Source organism: Leptodactylus fuscus, chromosome 3 (assembly GCF_031893055.1).
Source record: "Leptodactylus fuscus isolate aLepFus1 chromosome 3, aLepFus1.hap2, whole genome shotgun sequence".
Classification (NCBI taxonomy): domain Eukaryota; kingdom Metazoa; phylum Chordata; class Amphibia; order Anura; family Leptodactylidae; genus Leptodactylus; species Leptodactylus fuscus.
The window spans coordinates 202,319,339-202,338,628 of record NC_134267.1 but is presented as its reverse complement, the minus strand read 5'-3'; the positions used below and the strand labels follow the sequence as shown (position 1 = coordinate 202,338,628).

Sequence of the window (19,290 nt, the reverse complement as noted above, 5' to 3'; positions counted from 1 at the left end):
AAAAACCCCAGTTTGGACCAATACATGATGGAGGGAGCCTCTAAACAGCCCAGTTTGGGCAAATTCATGGTGGAGGGAGCCTCTAAAAACCCCCAGTTTGGACCAATTCATGGTGGAGGGAGCCTCTAAAACCCCCAGTTTGGACCAATTCATGGTGGAGGGAGCCTCTAAACAGCCCAGTTTGGGCAAATTCATGGTGGAGGGAGCCTCTAAACAGCCCAGTTTGGGCAAATTCATGGTGGAGGGAGCCTCTAAAAACCCCAGTTTGGACCAATTCATGGTGGAGGGAGCCTCTAAAAACCCCAGTTTGGACCAATTCATGGTGGAGGGAGCCTCTAAAAACCCCAGTTTGGACCAATTCATGATGGAGGGAGCCTCTAAACAGCCCAGTTTGGGCAAATTCATGGTGGAGGGAGCCTCTAAAAACCCCCAGTTTGGACCAATTCATGGTGGAGGGAGCCTCTAAAACCCCCAGTTTGGACCAATTCATGGTGGAGGGAGCCTCTAAACAGCCCAGTTTGGGCAAATTCATGGTGGAGGGAGCCTCTAAACAGCCCAGTTTGGGCCAATTCATGGTGGAGGGAGCCTCTAAAAACCCCCAGTTTGGACCAATTCATGGTGGAGGGAGCCTCTAAAAACCCCAGTTTGGACCAATTCATGGTGGAGGGAGCCTCTAAACAGCTCAGTTTGGGCAAATTCATGGTGGAGGGAGCCTCTAAAAACCCCAGTTTGGACCAATTCATGGTGGAGGGAGCCTCTAAAAACCCCAGTTTGGACCAATTCATGGTGGAGGGAGCCTCTAAACAGCCCAGTTTGGACCAATTCATGGTGGAGAGAGCCTCTAAAAACCCCAGTTTGGACCAATTCATGGTGGAGGGAGCCTCTAAACAGCCCAGTTTGGGCAAATTCATGGTGGAGGGAGCCTCTAAACAGCCCAGTTTGGGCAAATTCATGGTGGAGGGAGCCTCTAACCAGCCCAGTTTGAAACCAATTCATGGTGGAGGGAGCCTCTAAAAACCCCAGTTTGGACCAATTCATGGTGGAGGGAGCCTATAAACAGCCCAGTTTGGACCAATTCATGGTGGAGGGAGCCTCTAAAAACCCCAGTTTGGACCAATTCATGGTGGAGGGAGCCTCTAAACAGCCCAGTTTGGGCAAATTCATGGTGGAGGGAGCCTCGAAACAGCCCAGTTTGGGCAAATTCATGGTGGAGGGAGCCTCTAAAAACCCCCAGTTTGGACCAATTCATGGTGGAGGGAGCCTCTAAAAACCCCAGTTTGGACCAATTCATGGTGGAGGGAGCCTATAAACAGCCCAGTTTGGACCAATTCATGGTGGAGGGAGCCTCTAAAAACCCCAGTTTGGACCAATTCATGGTGGAGGGAGCCTATAAACAGCCCAGTTTGGACCAATTCATGGTGGAGGGAGCCCCTAAAAACCCCAGTTTGGACCAATTCATGGTGGAGGGAGCCTCTAAAAAACCCCAGTTTGGACCAATTCATGGTGGAGGGAGCCTCTAAAAACCCCAGTTTGGACCAATTCATGGTGGAGGGAGCCTCTAAACAGCTCAGTTTGGGCAAATTCATGGTGGAGGGAGCCTCTAAACAGCCCAGTTTGGGCAAATTCATGGTGGAGGGAGCCTCTAAAAACCCCAGTTTGGACCAATTCATGGTGGAGGGAGCCTCTAAAAACCCCAGTTTGGACCAATTCATGGTGGAGGGAGCCTCTAAACAGCCCAGTTTGGACCAATTCATGGTGGAGGGAGCCTCTAAAAACCCCAGTTTGGACCAATTCATGGTGGAGGGAGCCTCTAAACAGCCCAGTTTGGGCAAATTCATGGTGGAGGGAGCCTCTAAACAGCCCAGTTTGGGCAAATTCATGGTGGAGGGAGCCTCTAACCAGCCCAGTTTGGACCAATTCATGGTGGAGGGAGCCTCTAAAAACCCCAGTTTGGACCAATTCATGGTGGAGGGAGCCTATAAACAGCCCAGTTTGGACCAATTCATGGTGGAGGGAGCCTCTAAAACCCCCAGTTTGGACCAATTCATGGCGGAGGGAGCCTCTAAACAGCCCAGTTTGGGCAAATTCATGGTGGAGGGAGCCTCTAAACAGCCCAGTTTGGACCAATTCATGGTGGAGGGAGCCTCTAAAACCCCCAGTTTGGACCAATTCATGGTGGAGGGAGCCTCTAAACAGCCCAGTTTGGACCAATTCATGGTGGAGGGAGCCTCTAACCAGCCCAGTTTGGACCAATTCATGGTCGAGGGAGCCTCTAAAAACCCCAGTTTGGACCAATTCATGGTGGAGGGAGCCTCTAAACAGCCCAGTTTGGACCAATTCATGGTGGAGGGAGCCTCTAACCAGCAGAGTTGGTGGAAATCAGGGTGGAGGGAGCCTCTAACCAGCAGAGTTGTGGGAAAGCAGGGTGGAGGGAGCCTCTAACCAGCAGAGTTGGTGGAAATCAGGGTGGAGGGAGCCTCTAACCAGCAGAGTTGGGGGAAATCAGGGTGGAGGGAGCCTAGTATTAGCAGAATTGTGCAACGCTTATGGTGGATGAGTATGAGGATGCGGAGGAATTGGAGAGGTTGAGTACAGACATGGAGTTTCATGTTGGGGTGCTTTACACAGGTGGGCACGAAAATGAAGGCTCTATCCAGTGGTGGTTCATTTTTATCAAAGTGAGCCGGTCGGCACTCTCAGCTGACAGACGGGTGCGCTTGTCAGTGATGATGCCACTGGCTGCACTGAACACCCTCTCAGATAGGACGCTGGCGGCAGGACAGGACAGCACCTCCAAGGCATATAGGGCAAGTTCAAGCCACAGGTCCAACTTTGACACCCAATACGTGTAGGGCGCAGAGGGGTCGGAGAGGACAGGGCTGTGGTCGGAAAGGTATTCCCGCAACATGCGCCTATACTTCTCACGCCTGGTGACACTAGGACCCTCCGTGGCGGCACTTTGGCGAGGGGGTGCCATCAAGGTGTCCCAGACCTTAGACAGTGTGCCCCTCGTTTGTGTGGACCGGTGAGAACTTGGTTGCCTACTGGAGGAACTGCCCTCCCTGCCGCCAACGTCACATGCTGGAAACATCTCCATCATATTCTGCACCAATTGCCTGTGGCAAGCATTGATGCGATTGGCCCTCCCCTCTACCGGAATAAAAGACGAGATGTTGTTTTTATACCGGGGGTCAAGGATAGCAAAGATCCAGTACTGGTTGTCCTCCATGATTTTGACTATACGCTTGTCGGTTGTAAAGCACCCCAACATGAACTCAGCCATGTCTGCCACAGTGTTAGTTGGAATGACTCCTCTGGCCGCACCGGAAAGTTCAATCTCCATTTCCTCCTCATCCTCCATGTCTACCCATCCGTGCTGCTCCTCCTCCTGTCAATCAGGGATTCTCTCAGAACACACAAGAGCGGGATTGTAAGGCTCACCATCGCATCCTCAGAGCTCACCCTCCTTGTGGACTCCTCAAAGACCCGTAGGATGTCACAAAGGTCTCTCATCCATGGCCACTCATGGATGTGAAACTGAGGCAGCTGACTTTGTGGCACCCTAGGGTTTTGTAGCTGGTATTCCATCAAAGGTCTCTGCTGCTCAACCACTCTATTCAACATCTGAAACGTTGAGTTCCAGTGTGTGGGGACGTCGCACAAAAGCCGGTGTTGTGGCACATGCAGGCGTTGCTGGAGAGATTTTAAGCTAGCAGCGGCTACTGTCGACTTGCGAAAGTGGGCGCACATGCGCCGCACTTTCACCAGTAGCTCTGGAACATTGGGGTAGCTCTTTAGGAAACGTTGCACCACTAGGCTGAAGACGTGGGCCAGGCATGGAACATGTTGGAGTCCGGCAAGCTCCAGAGCTGCTACCAGGTTCCGGCCGTTATCACAAACGACCATGCCTGGGCCCAGGTGCAGCGGCTCAAACCATATTGCCGTCTCATCGAGGAGGGCATCCCTCACCTCGGAGGCAGTGTGCTGTCTGTCCCCCAAGCTGATCAGCTTCAGCACAGCCTGCTGACGTCTACCAACGCCAGTGCTGCAACGTTTCCAACTCGTAGCTGGGGTCAATCTAACAGCGGAGGAGGAGGCGGTGGCGGAGGAGGAGGCGGTGGCGGAGGAGGAGGCAGTAGAGGAGGAGGAGGAGGCGGGTGTTCTTCTCGTGTCCCTGCCAGGAATGTTAGGCGGGGAGACGAGGTACACCAGTTTGGGAAGCAGTCCCAGCCTCAACTACATTCACCCAGTGTGCCGTCAGTGAAATGTAGCGTCCCTGTCCGCATGCACTTGTCCACGCGTCGGTGGTCAAGTGGACCTTTGTGCAAAGCGCGGAACTAAGGGCCCGCCTGATGTTGAGTGACACGTGCTGGTGCAAGGCGGGGACGGCACACCGGGAGAAGTAGTGACGGCTAGGGACGGCATAGCGAGGTGCCGCAGTTGCCATCAGGTCCAGGAAGGGGGGAGTTTCAACAAGCCGGAACGCCAACATCTCCTGGGCCAGCAGTTTAGCGATGTTGGCGTTCAAGGCTTGCGCGTGTGGGTGGTTAGCAGTGTATTTCTGCCGCCGCTCCAATGTCTGAGAGATGGTGGGTTGTTGTAAAGAAGCGCCTGATGGTGCCTTTGATGGTGCAGGAGAAGGAGATAAGACAGGAACAGGGGAGGATGAGGGAGAAGTCAACAAAGTGGCGGAGGCAGATGAAGTGGTGTCCTGGCTCGTCCTCTGGAGTGCATCGCCAGCACAGTCAGCAGTGGCAGTGGCAGAGGCAGAGGCAGTGGCAGTGGCGTGAACGGCAGGCGGCCTTTGTCCTGCCGTTGCTGCCTGCCACTGATTCCAGTGCTTGGATTCCAAATGACGGCGCATTGAAGTGGTGGACAGGTTGCTCTTCTCAGAGCCCCTAATCAATTTCGAGAGGCAAATTGTGCAGACAACACTATATCTGTCCTCGGCGCATTCCTTGAAAAAACTCCACACCTTCGAGAAACGTGCCCTCGAGGTGGGAGTTTTTCGGGGCTGGGTACGAACTGGAACATCTTGGGAGATTCCGGGTGTGGCCTGGCTTCGCCTAAGCTGCTGACCTCTGCCTCTGCCTCTAGCTACCCTTTTTGGTGCTGCACCTGCCTCAACATCCACACTACTTTCCCCGCTTGACATCCCCCCTGTCCAGGTCGGGTCAGTGTCCTCATCATCCACCACTTCCTCTTCCAACTCCTGTCTCATCTCCTCCTCCCGCACAATGCGCCGGTCAACTGGATGCCCTGACGGCAACTGCGTCACATCATCGTCGATGAGGGTGGGTTGCTGGTCATCCACCACCAAATCGAACGGAGATGGAGGAGACTCTAGTGTTTGAGCATCTGGACACAGATGCTCCTCTGTTAGGTTCGTGGAATCGTGACGTGGAGAGGCAGGTTGAGGGACAATGAAAGGAGCGGAGAACAGCTCTGGGGAGCAGGGACAGTTGGGGTTATTGTTCTGTGAAGCTTGGGAATTTTGGGAGGAAGGAGGACAAGACTGTTGGGTAATAGGAGGAGAGGAGGCAGAGTCTGACTGGCTGCTGGACAATGTGCTGTAAGCGTTCTCTGACAGCCATTGCAAGACCTGTTCCTGGTTCTCGGGCCTACTAAGGTTTGTACCCTGCAGTTTAGTTAATGTGGCAAGCAACCCTGGCACTGTGGAGTGGCGCAATGCTTGCTGCCCCACAGGAGTAGGCACGGGACGCCCTGTGGCTTCACTGCTACCTTGCTCCCCAGAACCATTCCCCCGACCTCGCCCACGGCCTCGTACACGTCCCTTTCCGGGAGCCTTGCGCATTTTGAATTCCCAGTTAGAAATTGGCACTATATACCAGTAGCAAAAATTGTGGGTGCACGTAACCCCAATATATTCTTTGAATTCCCAGTCAGACAATGGCACTATATACCAGTAGCAAGAAATGAGGGTGTTTGTAACCCCAATATATTCTTTGAATTCCCAGTCAGACAATGGCACTATATACCAGTAGCAAGAAATGAGGGTATTTGTAACCCCAATATATTCTTTGAATTCCCAGTCAGACAATGGCACTATATACCAGTAGCAAGAAATGAGGGTATTTATAACCCCAATATATTCTTTGAATTCCCAGTCAGACAATGGCACTATATACCAGTAGCAAGAAATGAGGGTATTTATAACCCCAATATATTCTTTGAATTCCCAGTCAGACAATGGCACTATATACCAGTAGCAAGAAATGAGGGTATTTATAACCCCAATATATTCTTTGAATTCCCAGTCAGACAATGGCACTATATACCAGTAGCAAGAAATGAGGGTATTTGTAACCCCAATATATTCTTTGAATTCCCAGTCAGACAATGGCACTATATACCAGTAGCAAGAAATGAGGGTATTTGTAACCCCAATATATTCTTTGAATTCCCAGTCAGACAATGGCACTATATACCAGTAGCAAAAATTGTGGGTGCACGTAACCCCAATATATTCTTTGAATTACCAGTCAGAAACTGGCACTATATGGCAGTAGCAAGAAATGAGGGTATTTGTAACCCCAATATATTCTTTGAATTCCCAGTCAGACAATGGCACTATATACCAGTAGCAAGAAATGAGGGTATTTATAACCCCAATATATTCTTTGAATTCCCAGTCAGACAATAGCACTATATACCAGTAGCAAGAAATGAGGGTATTTATAACCCCAATATATTCTTTGAATTACCAGTCAGAAACTGGCACTATATGGCAGTAGCAAGAAATGAGGGTATTTGTAACCCCAATATATTCTTTGAATTCCCAGTCAGACAATGGCACTGTATAGCAGTAGCAAAAATTGTGGGTGCACGTAACCCCCATATATTCTTTGAATTCCCAGTCAGACAATGGCACTGTATACCAGTAGTAAAAATTGTGGGTGCACATAACCCCAATATATTCTTTGAATTCCCAGTGAGACAATGGCAATGTATAGCAGTAGCAAAAATTGTGGGTGCACGTAACCCCCATATATTCTTTGAATTCCCAGTGAGACAATGGCACTGTATAGCAGTAGCAAAAATTGTGGGTGCACGTAACCCCCATATATTCTTTGAATTCCCAGTCAGACAATGGCACTGTATACCAGTAGTAAAAATTGTGGGTGCACATAACCCCAATATATTCTCTGAATTCCCAGTGAGACAATGGCACTGTATAGCAGTAGCAAAAATTGTGGGTGCACGTAACCCCCATATATTCTTTGAATTCCCAGTCAGACAATGGCACTGTATACCAGTAGCAAAAATAGTGGGTGTATATAGCCCCAATTCTATTGCTAGGGGACTTGCAGGGTATTTCTGAGGTGAAGGTGGGGGGGCACACCGTTGGAACGGGGATTTGGGGTGTATATATGGGGTATACGGGAATACACTGTCAGTGTGTTCCATTCAGGATCCTGGGAAAGCTGGGTTGCGGCGATTGAGCCCGTCAGTGCCACGTTACACTGACAAGCTTCTCCCTGGAATTGAAGTTATATGTAAGCCCAATATATTCTTTGAATTCCCAGTCAGACAATGACACTATATGGCAGTAGCAAAAATAGTGGGTGTATATAGCCCCAATTCTATTGCTAGGGGACTTGCAGGGTATTTCTGGGGTGAAGTTGGGGGGGCACACTGTTGGAACGGGTATCGGGGGTATATATCGGGTATACGGGAATACACTGACAGTGTATTCCATTCAGGATCCTGGGAAAGCTGGGTTGCGGCGATTGAGCCCGTCAGTGCCACGTTACACTGACAAGCTTCTCCCTGGAATTTAGCTCTTATAAGAGCTGTTGGTTGTCTTCTCCTTCCTATCCTAGCCTGTCCCTGCCTACCCAGAATCTAACCCCTAGCTAACTGGACGGAAACCTCCGTCCCCGGTGAATTGCAAGCTCAGAATGACGCGAAGCTGGGCGTCGCTGTTCTTTTAAATTAGAGGTCACATGTTTTCGGCAGCCAATGGGTTTTTCCTACTTTTTTCAACGTCACCGGTGTCGTAGTTCCTGTCCCACCTACCCTGCGCTGTTATTGGAGCAAAAAAGGCGCCAGGGAAGGTGGGAGGGGAATCGAGTAATGGCGCACTTTACCACGCGGTGTTCGATTCGATTCGAACATGCCGAACAGCCTAATATCCGATCGAACATGAGTTCGATAGAACACTGTTCGCTCATCTCTAGTGTCTACCACTAATTTCATTTTAGCTTAAAATTGTCAAAGGAAATGTATACTGATCCTCTCTGGACCATGCAAATCGAACTGAGAAGTCATCTACATTACCTTCTTCACGCCCATGCTTTCGAGCTTCTCCAGTAATGTCTGCTTCAAGATAGGGCGGAATTGCTTCGCAAAATTAGGGTCCTTTCTCAAAGTCTCAATCTTTTTCATTCTCTGATACAGAGATTCATCTAATATGTACATGAATAAAACAATTACATTAAAAAAACAACAAAGCTATTTTTTATGTATGGAGATGCTTCAAGAGCCCAACCCCATTCCTAAATCTATCTCTACTTTCTGATCAGTTGAGGTCTCATTGCCAGGACCACCACCGATTTTGTTAGTGCCACCCCACCAATTTTTTCTGCACAGGGAAATGCAACAAAGCTCTAGTCCCATAAACAAAGAAGAGGAATACAGTAAAACGACTTAGGATGGAGATGTATTCTCTGTGTTTGATAATATATCATATAGTAGAGGAAATGGCCTAGAAAGCTCATATTGTAAGACGATTATGTCCTTGGCTATGTCTATGTCCTCTCTGCAGGCGGCATGTTATAGAACAGGAAGAGCTGAGCAGACATAACAGCATGCCCTGGTTAAAAGAAGGGTCCCAAATAAGAGTTCTTTCCTCTATGACATCTGTATACTCTAATAGGGATTGTGGACGGGGCTTATTCGGATGGGACAACATCTCTAAGTTTACATTCATGGATGAATTCTGAACTCATTCATATAATGCATGTATCAATGCTCTAATTACCATCATCACTTGACTCTTCATTTGGCTCTTGTTTTGCTTGTCCTACTGGCATAACCACTTGTGCCACCGGGGGCGCTGTAATATAATAGAAACACTGAGACTAAGATTATCCCATTGATTTAAATGCTGCTGTGTATATTAAGGTAGAGGATTTTACAGTTTTATATGTGTGTCTAGAATTATCAGTATTGCTGCTCTTCACCGAATATCAATGCAAATCACATGGCACATTAGTATGGCTGCATAGTCATTCAGATGTATGGCATACTTGGTAAAAAATTCAACTACATTACCTGTCCTGACCTTCCATACAGGCAAGAGATTCCCACGCAGGCCTCAACTGACCCATAGCAGATGAATCCCCCAGTGGACCCTGAGTATGGTGGGCCCACAGCTCACCCTGACATGCCACAGCGTATCCAATATATATCATTGTACAGCATCTCAGCTGGGTTCTGTGTCACTATAATATACTGGGTAGATTATGTAACATATAAACATACTGGGTGCCTGAAAGAACAACTATGTGCAGAGTCAGGCCAACCAGATACTTTCTCTTAAAGGGGATGTCCAACATACAGGACCTTCCCTCCGCTTTACATTCAAACTAAGCATAGCTAGACTGGTGGTGGTCATCGCTCCCATATACTTCAGTGGGAGTGCTGAATATAGGAGATGTACAGCACCCAGTTATCTCCGGCACTCCCATTGAAGTGAATAGGAGAGCCAAGAGAGCCAACCGTAACCTGCCTGTGCTCAGGTTAAATATGTAGTGAGAGAAAGGCCTTGCGGTCTTTTAGTCCATGGGCTGATGTTCCTGTAATGATAATGCCACAATTACCAGCCATTTTGCAGCATGATATGATACCTTGCACCATTGCTACCAAGTAGGAGTGCAGATAGACAGAGCAATGTAAACAATGAAGAGACTGCCCAGTTCAGCAAAACACTGTGGCACCTTCACATAGTAGGAACCCCACCAATATGACATGGAGGACTTGTCCTAACAACTGGCTATCAAAATTAAAATCTCTTCAATATAAAAGAAGACAATATTAATTGTGGATTTGACTTTAGCAATGACTCTAGCTTATGGAGGTCGTTTATAGAGTGAGAGGACACGTCATAGTGATCAGACATTATACAGACTTAGTCATTCTTATTACTTACCTTCTCTGAATTCTCTACTTGAGTTCAGTTCTCTTATCTTGGGAAAAAAAGATGGCAAATGTTATAAAACTGACTTCACTGACAGAATATGTATTAACACAGGACACTAATATATATATATATATATATATATATATATATATATATATATGTATGTATATATACACTATATATATTTATATATATATATATATATATATATATATATATATATATACAGTCCTATGAAAAAGTTTGGGCACCCCTATTAATCTTAATCATTTTTAGTTCTAAATATTTTGGTGTTTGCAGCAGCCATTTCAGTTTGATATATCTAATAACTGATGGACACAGTAATATTTCAGGATTGAAATGAGGTTTATTGTACTAACAGAAAATGCGCAACATGCATTAAACCAAAATTTGACCGGTGCAAAAATATGGGCACCTCAACAGAAAAGTGACATTAATATTTAGTACATCCTCCTTTTGCAAAGATAACAGCCTCTAGTTGCTTCCTGTAGCTTTTAATCAGTTCCTGGATCCTGGATGAAGGTATTTTGGACCATTTCTTTCTACAAAACAATTCAAGTTCAGTTAAGTTAGATGGTCGCCGAACATGGACAGCCCGCTCTCAAATGATCTGAAAACAAAGATTGTTCAACATAGTTGTTCAGGGGAAGGATACAAAACGTTGTCTCAGAGATTTAACCTGTCAGTTTCCACTGTGAGGAACATAGTAAGGAAATGGAAGACCACAGGGACAGTTCTTGTTAAGCCCAGAAGTGGCAGGCCAAGAAAAATATCAGAAAGGCAGAGAAGAAGAATGGTGAGAACAGTCAAGGACAATCCACAGACCACCTCCAAAGAGCTGCAGCATCATCTTGCTGCAGATGGTGTCACTGTGCATCAGTCAGCAATACAGCGCACTTTGCACAAGGAGAAGCTGTATGGGAGAGTGATGAGAAAGAAGCCGTTTCTGCACGTATGCCACAAATAGAGTTGCCTGAGGTATGCAAAAGCACATTTGGAGAAGCCAACTTCATTTTGGAAACAAAGATTGAGTTGTTTGGTTATAAAAAAAAGGCGTTATGCATGGCGTCCAAAAAGAAACAGCATTCCAAGAAAAACACATGCTACCCACTGTAAAATTTGGTGGAGGTTCCATCATGCTTTGGGGCTGTGTGGCCAATGCCGGCACCGGGAATCTTGTTAAAGTTGAGGGTCGCATGGATTCCACTCAGTATCAGCAGATTCTTGAGAATAATGTTCAAGAATCAGTGACGAAGTTGAAGTTACGCCGGGGATGGATATTTCAGCAAGACAATGATCCAAAACACCGCTCCAAATCGACTCAGGCATTCATGCAGAGGAACAATTACAATGTTCTGGAATGGCCATCCCAGTCCCCAGACCTGAATATCATTGAACATCTGTGGGATGATTTGAAGCGGGCTGTCCATGCTCGGCGACCATCTAACTTAACTGAACTTGAATTGTTTGTCCAAAATACCTTTATCCAGGATCCAGGAACTGATTAAAAGCTACAGGAAGTGACTAGAGGCTGTTATCTTTGCAAAAGGAGGATCTACTAAATATTAATGTCACTTTTCTGTTGAGGTGCCCATACTTTTGCACCGGTCAAATTTTGGTTTAATGCATATTGCACATTTTCTGTTAGTACAATAAACCTCATTTCAATCCTGAAATATTACTGTGTCCATCAGTTATTAGATATATCAAACTGAAATGGCTGCTGCAAACACCAAAATATTTAGAACTAAAAATGATTAAGATTAATAGGGGTGCCCAAACTTTTTCATAGGACTGTATATATATATATATTATTTTTTTTACAAATGAATGGATAGAATCTCAAATCCAGTCACCATATAAATTAGGACTAATATGACTCCATACAAGGTCCTTACACAGAGGAGCAGTAACACCTACTTGCTAATACTGTGTAAGATAGGTGCAACCTTACACTAGACCACACAGATATATCACAGTAGCTGACGCTGGTTGATAAATCTTGTGCATATTTAGTCTAGTCTAAGTTTATGCCACCTTATAGCTGGGTTACTTTGTGCCAGAATTTTATGGCAAAGCTTTGGAGCAATTTTGGTGGTCACATATTAAGCTCCTCCCGTGTCGGCAAGGCCACGCCTCTTTCCACTAGGTCACGCCTTCTAATTAAACAACACAAAAAATATCTAATGCTACATCCCCATTTTGTGGTGCAGCTGCTGTTTTTGCTGTGTTTTTTTGAGTCAAAGCCAGGACTGGATTGAACAGACTGGAGAAATATAAGAGTTTCATCTTTATTTTCCATTCCTTTTCAAGCCAGTCTTAACTTTGCGTCAAAAAAATGCATGAAAAAAACACTTTTCCACAACTTGGGTCCTTGGCAATGTGAGGCAAAGCAAATCTGCCCTGCTGTATTCCATCTGTAAAAAATCTGAGACATAAAACCATAGCATGCCCCATCAGATACTGTTTATACAAAGACCAGAAGCATTACTTTTAGGGAAAAATAGTTCTGTGCATTTAGCAGCCAGGAGATGCCACATAGCTTTGCCATCTTGGTGCCATCTTACAGACCATGTACAGCCTGGTGTAGCTTAGGGATATGCAGCAATGCATGGGTGTCATAACTATTATATATCTATTTTGCGGGCAATAGTAACCATAGTTGTTGAAACTCCAATGTATGCTGAGCTGGCACAATCTTATGGGAGATCCTTATGTTTCCATGAACAGTCAGGTGACAGCAACCCCTTAATAGAAAACCTATTTTTAAAGCCAATAAGATTTTCTGTATTAGAAATTTTTCATTATACAGTTATTTGAAGCAACTGGTCCCAAGGGGGTCCATAAGCTCTAAAACATAGGAAGACATCAGCATTATAAACCACACAGGCTAAGTGGTGTTCCTGTTACATATTTTGCACTTTGGTCAGAAACTTCAAGTTACACCTCCAAGTATATACATAACCCAACCTGCCCCATCAGCATTAGTGGAATTAAGACAGCTGGTAGGATACTCAACATACTTTCTTCTCCTGTGTCTTGATGACTTTGTCCTGGCTCTTGATGGTGGACTGTAGAGTCTGTATGGCTGACTCAAACTGCTCATCTCTTGCCTTTTGGTCGCTGGACAAGGAAGCTCTGAGACGGTTATTCTCATTTATCAACTAATAAAGGAATACAAAGAAAGTGTTACAACATGACCTTTGACATGAACGGTCGGTCAATATCTCTTTAGGTATGCCTGTCCTTGAAAACATATAGAATAACTCACGGGCAATACTCTTTGATGTCGTATTACGCAAGGGAACCACCTCAGGATAGCGAGTAGCGTAATCTAAGACAACCAGAATATATTGGTGACCTCTAGCTGACTTGACTATTGGACCGACCAAGTCCATACCAATCCTTTCAAAAGGCACTTCAATGATGGGCAGGGGAACCAAGGGACTACGGAAATGTGGGGCTGGGGCATGTACCTGATACGTAGGACAGGACGCACAGTAGTCCTTCACTTCCCTGTACATGCCTGGCCAATAAAATTTTTGGAGAATCCTCTCCTGTGTTTTCTCCGACCCTAGGTGTCCCCCAAGCACATGATTATGGGCCATATCAAATACCACACGGCGGTATGGCTTTGGTACAAGAAGCTGCTGCACAATTTCCCCATTACTTTTTGCAACCCGATACAAGAGGTCATTATTCATAGCGTGGGAATTGGTGGTCAGCATCAGGTTCCTGAGGCACATTGTTAACAACTGTCACATTATCACGAGCATTAGCAAGAGTGGGATCTCTCAACTGTGCAGTACCAAAATTATCCCGTGAGACCTCTAATTTAGGTATGTTAGGCTCAGGAGCTGGGGAAGAGGCATTATCCTCCTCTCCAGCTAGGACCTATAACGGAAAGGTGTCGCCCTCCTCATGTACTTTGGGCGTAGGCGAGGTTTCCATCTTTGGCTGTGTGGTTGTACCTTTTCCCCACAAACCCCAGAACAACGTGAAGTCACATCCCAAAATCACATAATGCATAAGGTTTTTTACAACACCCACTTCATAATAAGCAGATCCTACTATAGTCTCTAGTTTGACATTAGATACGGGGTAGTCCTTGACATCCCCATGGATGCAACAAACACTCATCAAAGTCCCCAGCTATCAAGCTGGCAAGTCTTCCTTTACTTTAGACTCATTTTACCCTAATTCTTTCTTACTTCTTCTCTCTCCACATTGTGATTCATCTTCAGTTCTTTGATCTTCCTCTTCCAGTCTGTCTTCTGAAATAACACACATTTTGGGGTTTCAGGTAATGGTATACATTTATGGGAAACAGTTTTAGAGTTAAAAATTATCTGAAATAAAGCAAAAATATTTCTTCACGTCACCTGTCTCTCTAACTCTTCCTTCATGTTCAGGAGGTCTCTCTGTATCCTCTGCCTCTCCTGACGGTCCTCATCATCCAGGAGATCACCAAGATTGGAGGTCACAGATACTTTATTCTCCATGTCCTGGAATTTTTAAGGAATGAAGGACATTGACGAACAATGTGACATATCAGTAGATGATACTGTATATGATCTTGGCCTCAAGGATGGATGTTTTTGTGTCCTGTTGCAAAACTAGTCATACATGAGAATTGGGCAAGTGCTGGGAGCTTAATACATGGCATCTAGATTTATATTGTCATTGTATTGAGTTTCACCTAGATTCTATAATTCATTGAGTAAAGGTAGACGTGTTTTCAAGGGGTGTCCTAGGCTAAATAACTGATGACCTATCCTTAGGATGGTCCAATGCGAGTTAGCTGTTCAGCCAATGTTTTTCACAGATATAGGAAAAAAGACACAGGTATGTTTCATTCCAAAATGCTTAATCCCTTTCTTCTCAAAAAAGAATAAGATACGTCACTACCAGGAGTGTCCTGGCTACTCCTTTCCCCCCTTTCCCTATTCAGAACATGTGCGGTCTCCACTGAAATGGGCATGCACGTGTATGGGGAGATCGAGAGGAGTAGCTGAACATACATCCACTACAGAAGACATAGGGGCACCTATAGGTATTATTTAGGTATCTTTACTTACAGCTGTATTTTTTAGCGCAATGTCTTCAACCTGTGAAATGAGCTGTTTTCTGAGTTTATCCATCTCATTTTGTAGCTTCAGTCTTTCTTCATCTTTCCATCTTTCAAAATCTCGAATCAAACTTTCCTCCTTTCGCCGCGCTTCCTCTAGCTCCTAGTACGCAAGCATACGGGATATCAGAAGACAAAAATAACAATACGTGTCTAGAGACATGCCGAACATAGCGGGGTTAAAAAGTAGGGTCTTACCTAACCATACACTAAATGTCAGGGTCTTACCTAACCATAGAGGTCAGGGAACCATACACTAAATGTCAGGGTCTTACCTAACCATAGAGGTCAGGGAACCATACACTAAATGTCAGGGTCTTATCTAACCATTAGGGTTGAGCCGATCTTGACTTTTCAGGATCGATTTTAAAATCCGATTTCCGATCATTTTTCATTCGAACCCGATCTCGATCCCAATTCCGATCCCAATGCAAGTCAATGGGATTTTTTTTATCAATCGGAGATTGGATTTTAAAAGCAATCCTCTTCACTATACAGCATGGAACCTAACAATTGAACGCTTTAATTGTTAGAACCCACGCTGTATAGTGAATCACTAAGTAGCCAGAGGATTTTTTTAAAATCCTCTGGCTACTTAGTCCCCCCTGGTGTCCACTTACCTGCAGAGATGGCTGCTCCGGTGCCCGGTGTTCTTCTTCGCCTCGCTGCCGCTCCACGCTGCTCTTCTTGCCTCGCTGCCACCTCCCTGCCAGGTTAGGAGAGTGTGGGCGGGTTAAGAGAGTGTAGGCGGGTACTGGGAGGGGAGACGTCACATCTCCCCGCCCTGTGCCCGCCCACACTCTCCTAAGCCACAAGCCCCACCTTCCTAGCTCTTTAAACACTAACCTGGGAGGCGGTGGCAGCGAGGCAAGAAGAGCAGCGTGGAGCAGCAGCGAGGCGAAGAAGAACACCAGACACTGCAGACCAGCCATCTCTGCAGGTAGGTAGCTACTAGAGATGTTAGTTTAATCTCCCATTAGAATGAATGGAGGCAGCCGGCGCGCAGGGGGTCAACTGTGTGCCTTAACACAGCCTATGGAACTGCAGCGGAGCGTTCACACTGAGTATACACTCTGCTCAGAATGAGCGGAGCGTATACTCAGTGTGAAGGCTAAGCAAAGCATTGTGGAAAATAGTATCGATCTTGATCTCACCTAAAAAGATCGTGTTCGGAATTCCGATTGCGAAATTTTCTCGATCGCCGATCGGAATCCGATCTTTTCTGAACACGATTGCTCAACCCTACTAACCATATAGAAATGTCAGGGTCTTACCTAACCATAGAGGTCAGGGAACCATACAATAAATGTCAGGGTCTTATCTAACCATATAATAAATGTCAGGGTCTTACCTAACCATAGAGGTCAGGGAACCATACAATAAATGTCAGGGTCTTATCTAACCATATAATAAATGTCAGGGTCTTACCTAACCATAGGGGTCAGAGAACCATACATTAAATGTCTAATGTGAAGAACACTAATAAGGTTCTCCGTGTAGTTACTGAATCTCAGTCAGGTTTGTTGAACCTCTCAAATACATAGAAACATGGGCTCTTATTTCTTAGTGATGTATAATGGCATCCCTACCTGCATCCTTCGCTGATGTTCCATCTCCCTTTCTGTCTCCAGCTGAGACTGAGTCTTCACCAAGGTGTTCTTCAGCTCCAGGATGCCTTCTTGGATGTCATCTACTTGCCTCTTCTTTTGCTTCTCTGCAGCAAAGCAACAACAAAAAAAGATTAATGGAGTAAAAAAAGAGAAGTCATAGTAAATGTAGTAAAGCTTAACTTGACACTTGCTGCAGTGTGATATTTTATTACATAACATTACAAAAGCCGTTGAAAAAATTAAGAAATATTTTTCAGAGACCAATCTGAATGGTGGCACCAGTTCCTGGTTGTGGTCACTCTTTATAATATGATGAAAAAAAAATTTGTTTTGTTTGTTTTTATTTTTTTTTCACCTTCCCTGGGATCATACTAAAAAAAAAGCTTATCCTAGACAACCCCTTTAAGTGTGTTTGCCTCACTTGTGCCTATTCTTAGTTCCCTCTGCGTTTACATTTGGAGGGGACCTCATATTAGCAAATTTGTGACAAAGGGCTAAAAAGAAAGGAACTTGATACCTTTATTATATATTCCCCACTTTATCCCTAAGTGCTATAGAGAACCAAAGGGTTACTTTCAACATCATCATCATCATATTGGAGCAGATGGTACATAATAACGGAGCACATAACATAACAATATTACATAGTCACTATTGACTTTACCAAGCTCGGAGGCCTCGGGGTGTCTGCGTTTATGATGTTCCTGGAGATGGTAGTAGGTCATAAAGGCTTTATCACATAGCTGGCACTAGGGGTTAGAGGGGATGAACATAAAATCATTAAGACACTACCCAACGCTCCATAGTGTTGTATCCATTCACATCTCTTAGACTTTTCCTTTAATATATGATACTCACCTTATGATAATTGTTGGCATCAGCCTTGAACACGGTTTGTTGAGCTTCAAACAGCTTCTTCCTTATCTTATTCTCTTCTTTTACCTTCCTTAGCTGCTCACCTTGCTTGACCATGTCGTCCTTAGTCTTCTGATGTTCCTCAATACCTTTTTGGATCTGATCTTCTAGCTGTGCCACGTTGGTGCAGAGAAATTCTTGGCACTGAAGAAGGTATTCAATGGTCAGTTGTGCCAGCTTGAGCACTTTGAGTAACACGGGGTCCACCGGTTGCTGACAATAGGGACATTTCTCATTATCCAAATTACAAAATGTCACCGTGCTGACGGTCTCTTGCAGAGTAGATATGTCTAATTCATAGGCCACTCTGTCCACGTCAATGGCACTAAAACGTCTCCAGTCAATAAGATCCTTACGTGGACGAAATCTAAAACTCTGAAGGAGACTGCCGTTTTGTGACAGCGCAAGAAGGGGCGCAGATGGGTATGGATGGGGGTTGGGAACATAGCCTGGCATCTTTAGTGATCGTGGGCTGGAGGGAAGAGACGACAAAGGATAGTATATATTTCCAACGAAAGACTGTGAATAAAAACACAGATGAAAAATTAGAAGAATGACTTTGACTTTTTGAAGACATATTGAACAACACAGACAATTTAAAAAAAAAAAATTATTCAATGTGAATATGTACGCTTTATGGACACAAATAAAATCACACATATGCCGACTGTCATCCAGATGACAAATGTAAAAAGGACAATATGACTGAATTAAATTTGTATTGAAGTACTGTAGAAATATAGGAAATGCAGTACAAGATATGTCCACTAGGTGGTGCCATAGCAATGAAAATTCCCGTTTTGTGAATTTCTACAAATACACAAGTCTGCAAGGTTTGCACCTTTATTAAAGGAAAAGTAGAAGTGAGAGGGCAAGAACCGCCAGTCTTTGTACATACAAGTTAAAAGAGTTGAATTAGACTGACACCTACTTATGTCATCCTGTAGGCATTTTTCTTTTTTGCACCTTTGTTTTTAACTCCTCACCTTCCAAAAGCCATACATTTTTTATTTTTCCATTCCTATAACCTTATGAGAGCTTGTTATTTGTGGAACACAGTGTGCGTCCTAGCAGGAGAGAGTATTATTATCTCTCTGTGGTCACAGGAAAGCCCCCTGTGGTTGTCACCCATCGTCTCTGCTCAAAATTCCCTTCTGAAGTAGCACAAGACGGTTGTAACCTGTCAAACACAGGAACTTCTTCTTGACATCAGAGAAGGCAGGAGAGATCTGGGTAACCCAGCTTTCCCAGACAGGGAAGAAACCATTCAATCCCCACCCCAGTAGGGGAGGTCTCTGATAAAGATGGTACTCATGAATAGAAGGCACTAGAGATGAGCGAACACCGTAGGGCGCAGAGGGATCGGAGGGTACAGGGCTGGGGTCGGCCAGGTTCTCCTGTAACATGCGCCTATACTTGTCCCTCCTGGTGACACTAGGCCCCTCAGTGGC

At 45.2% G+C, this 19,290-nt stretch overlaps 1 protein-coding gene across 1 annotated transcript in view; it reads right to left on the bottom strand.

Moving 5' to 3' along the window:
- Window positions 1–18,843, bottom strand: part of DZIP1L (DAZ interacting zinc finger protein 1 like) — a 33,059-nt gene extending 14,216 nt beyond the window's left edge. The window contains exons 1-11 of the mRNA XM_075269596.1: window positions 18,826–18,843; window positions 17,783–18,358; window positions 17,589–17,673; window positions 16,904–17,028; window positions 15,266–15,417; window positions 14,569–14,701; window positions 14,398–14,460; window positions 13,210–13,350; window positions 10,175–10,211; window positions 9,005–9,079; window positions 8,302–8,429 (exon numbers count right to left, since the gene is read on the bottom strand). Coding sequence (XP_075125697.1) covers window positions 8,302–8,429; window positions 9,005–9,079; window positions 10,175–10,211; window positions 13,210–13,350; window positions 14,398–14,460; window positions 14,569–14,701; window positions 15,266–15,417; window positions 16,904–17,028; window positions 17,589–17,673; window positions 17,783–18,358; window positions 18,826–18,843 — 1,533 coding nt within the window. The remainder of the gene's footprint in view (window positions 1–8,301; window positions 8,430–9,004; window positions 9,080–10,174; window positions 10,212–13,209; window positions 13,351–14,397; window positions 14,461–14,568; window positions 14,702–15,265; window positions 15,418–16,903; window positions 17,029–17,588; window positions 17,674–17,782; window positions 18,359–18,825) is intronic.
- Between the last annotated feature and the right edge of the window lie 447 nt (window positions 18,844–19,290).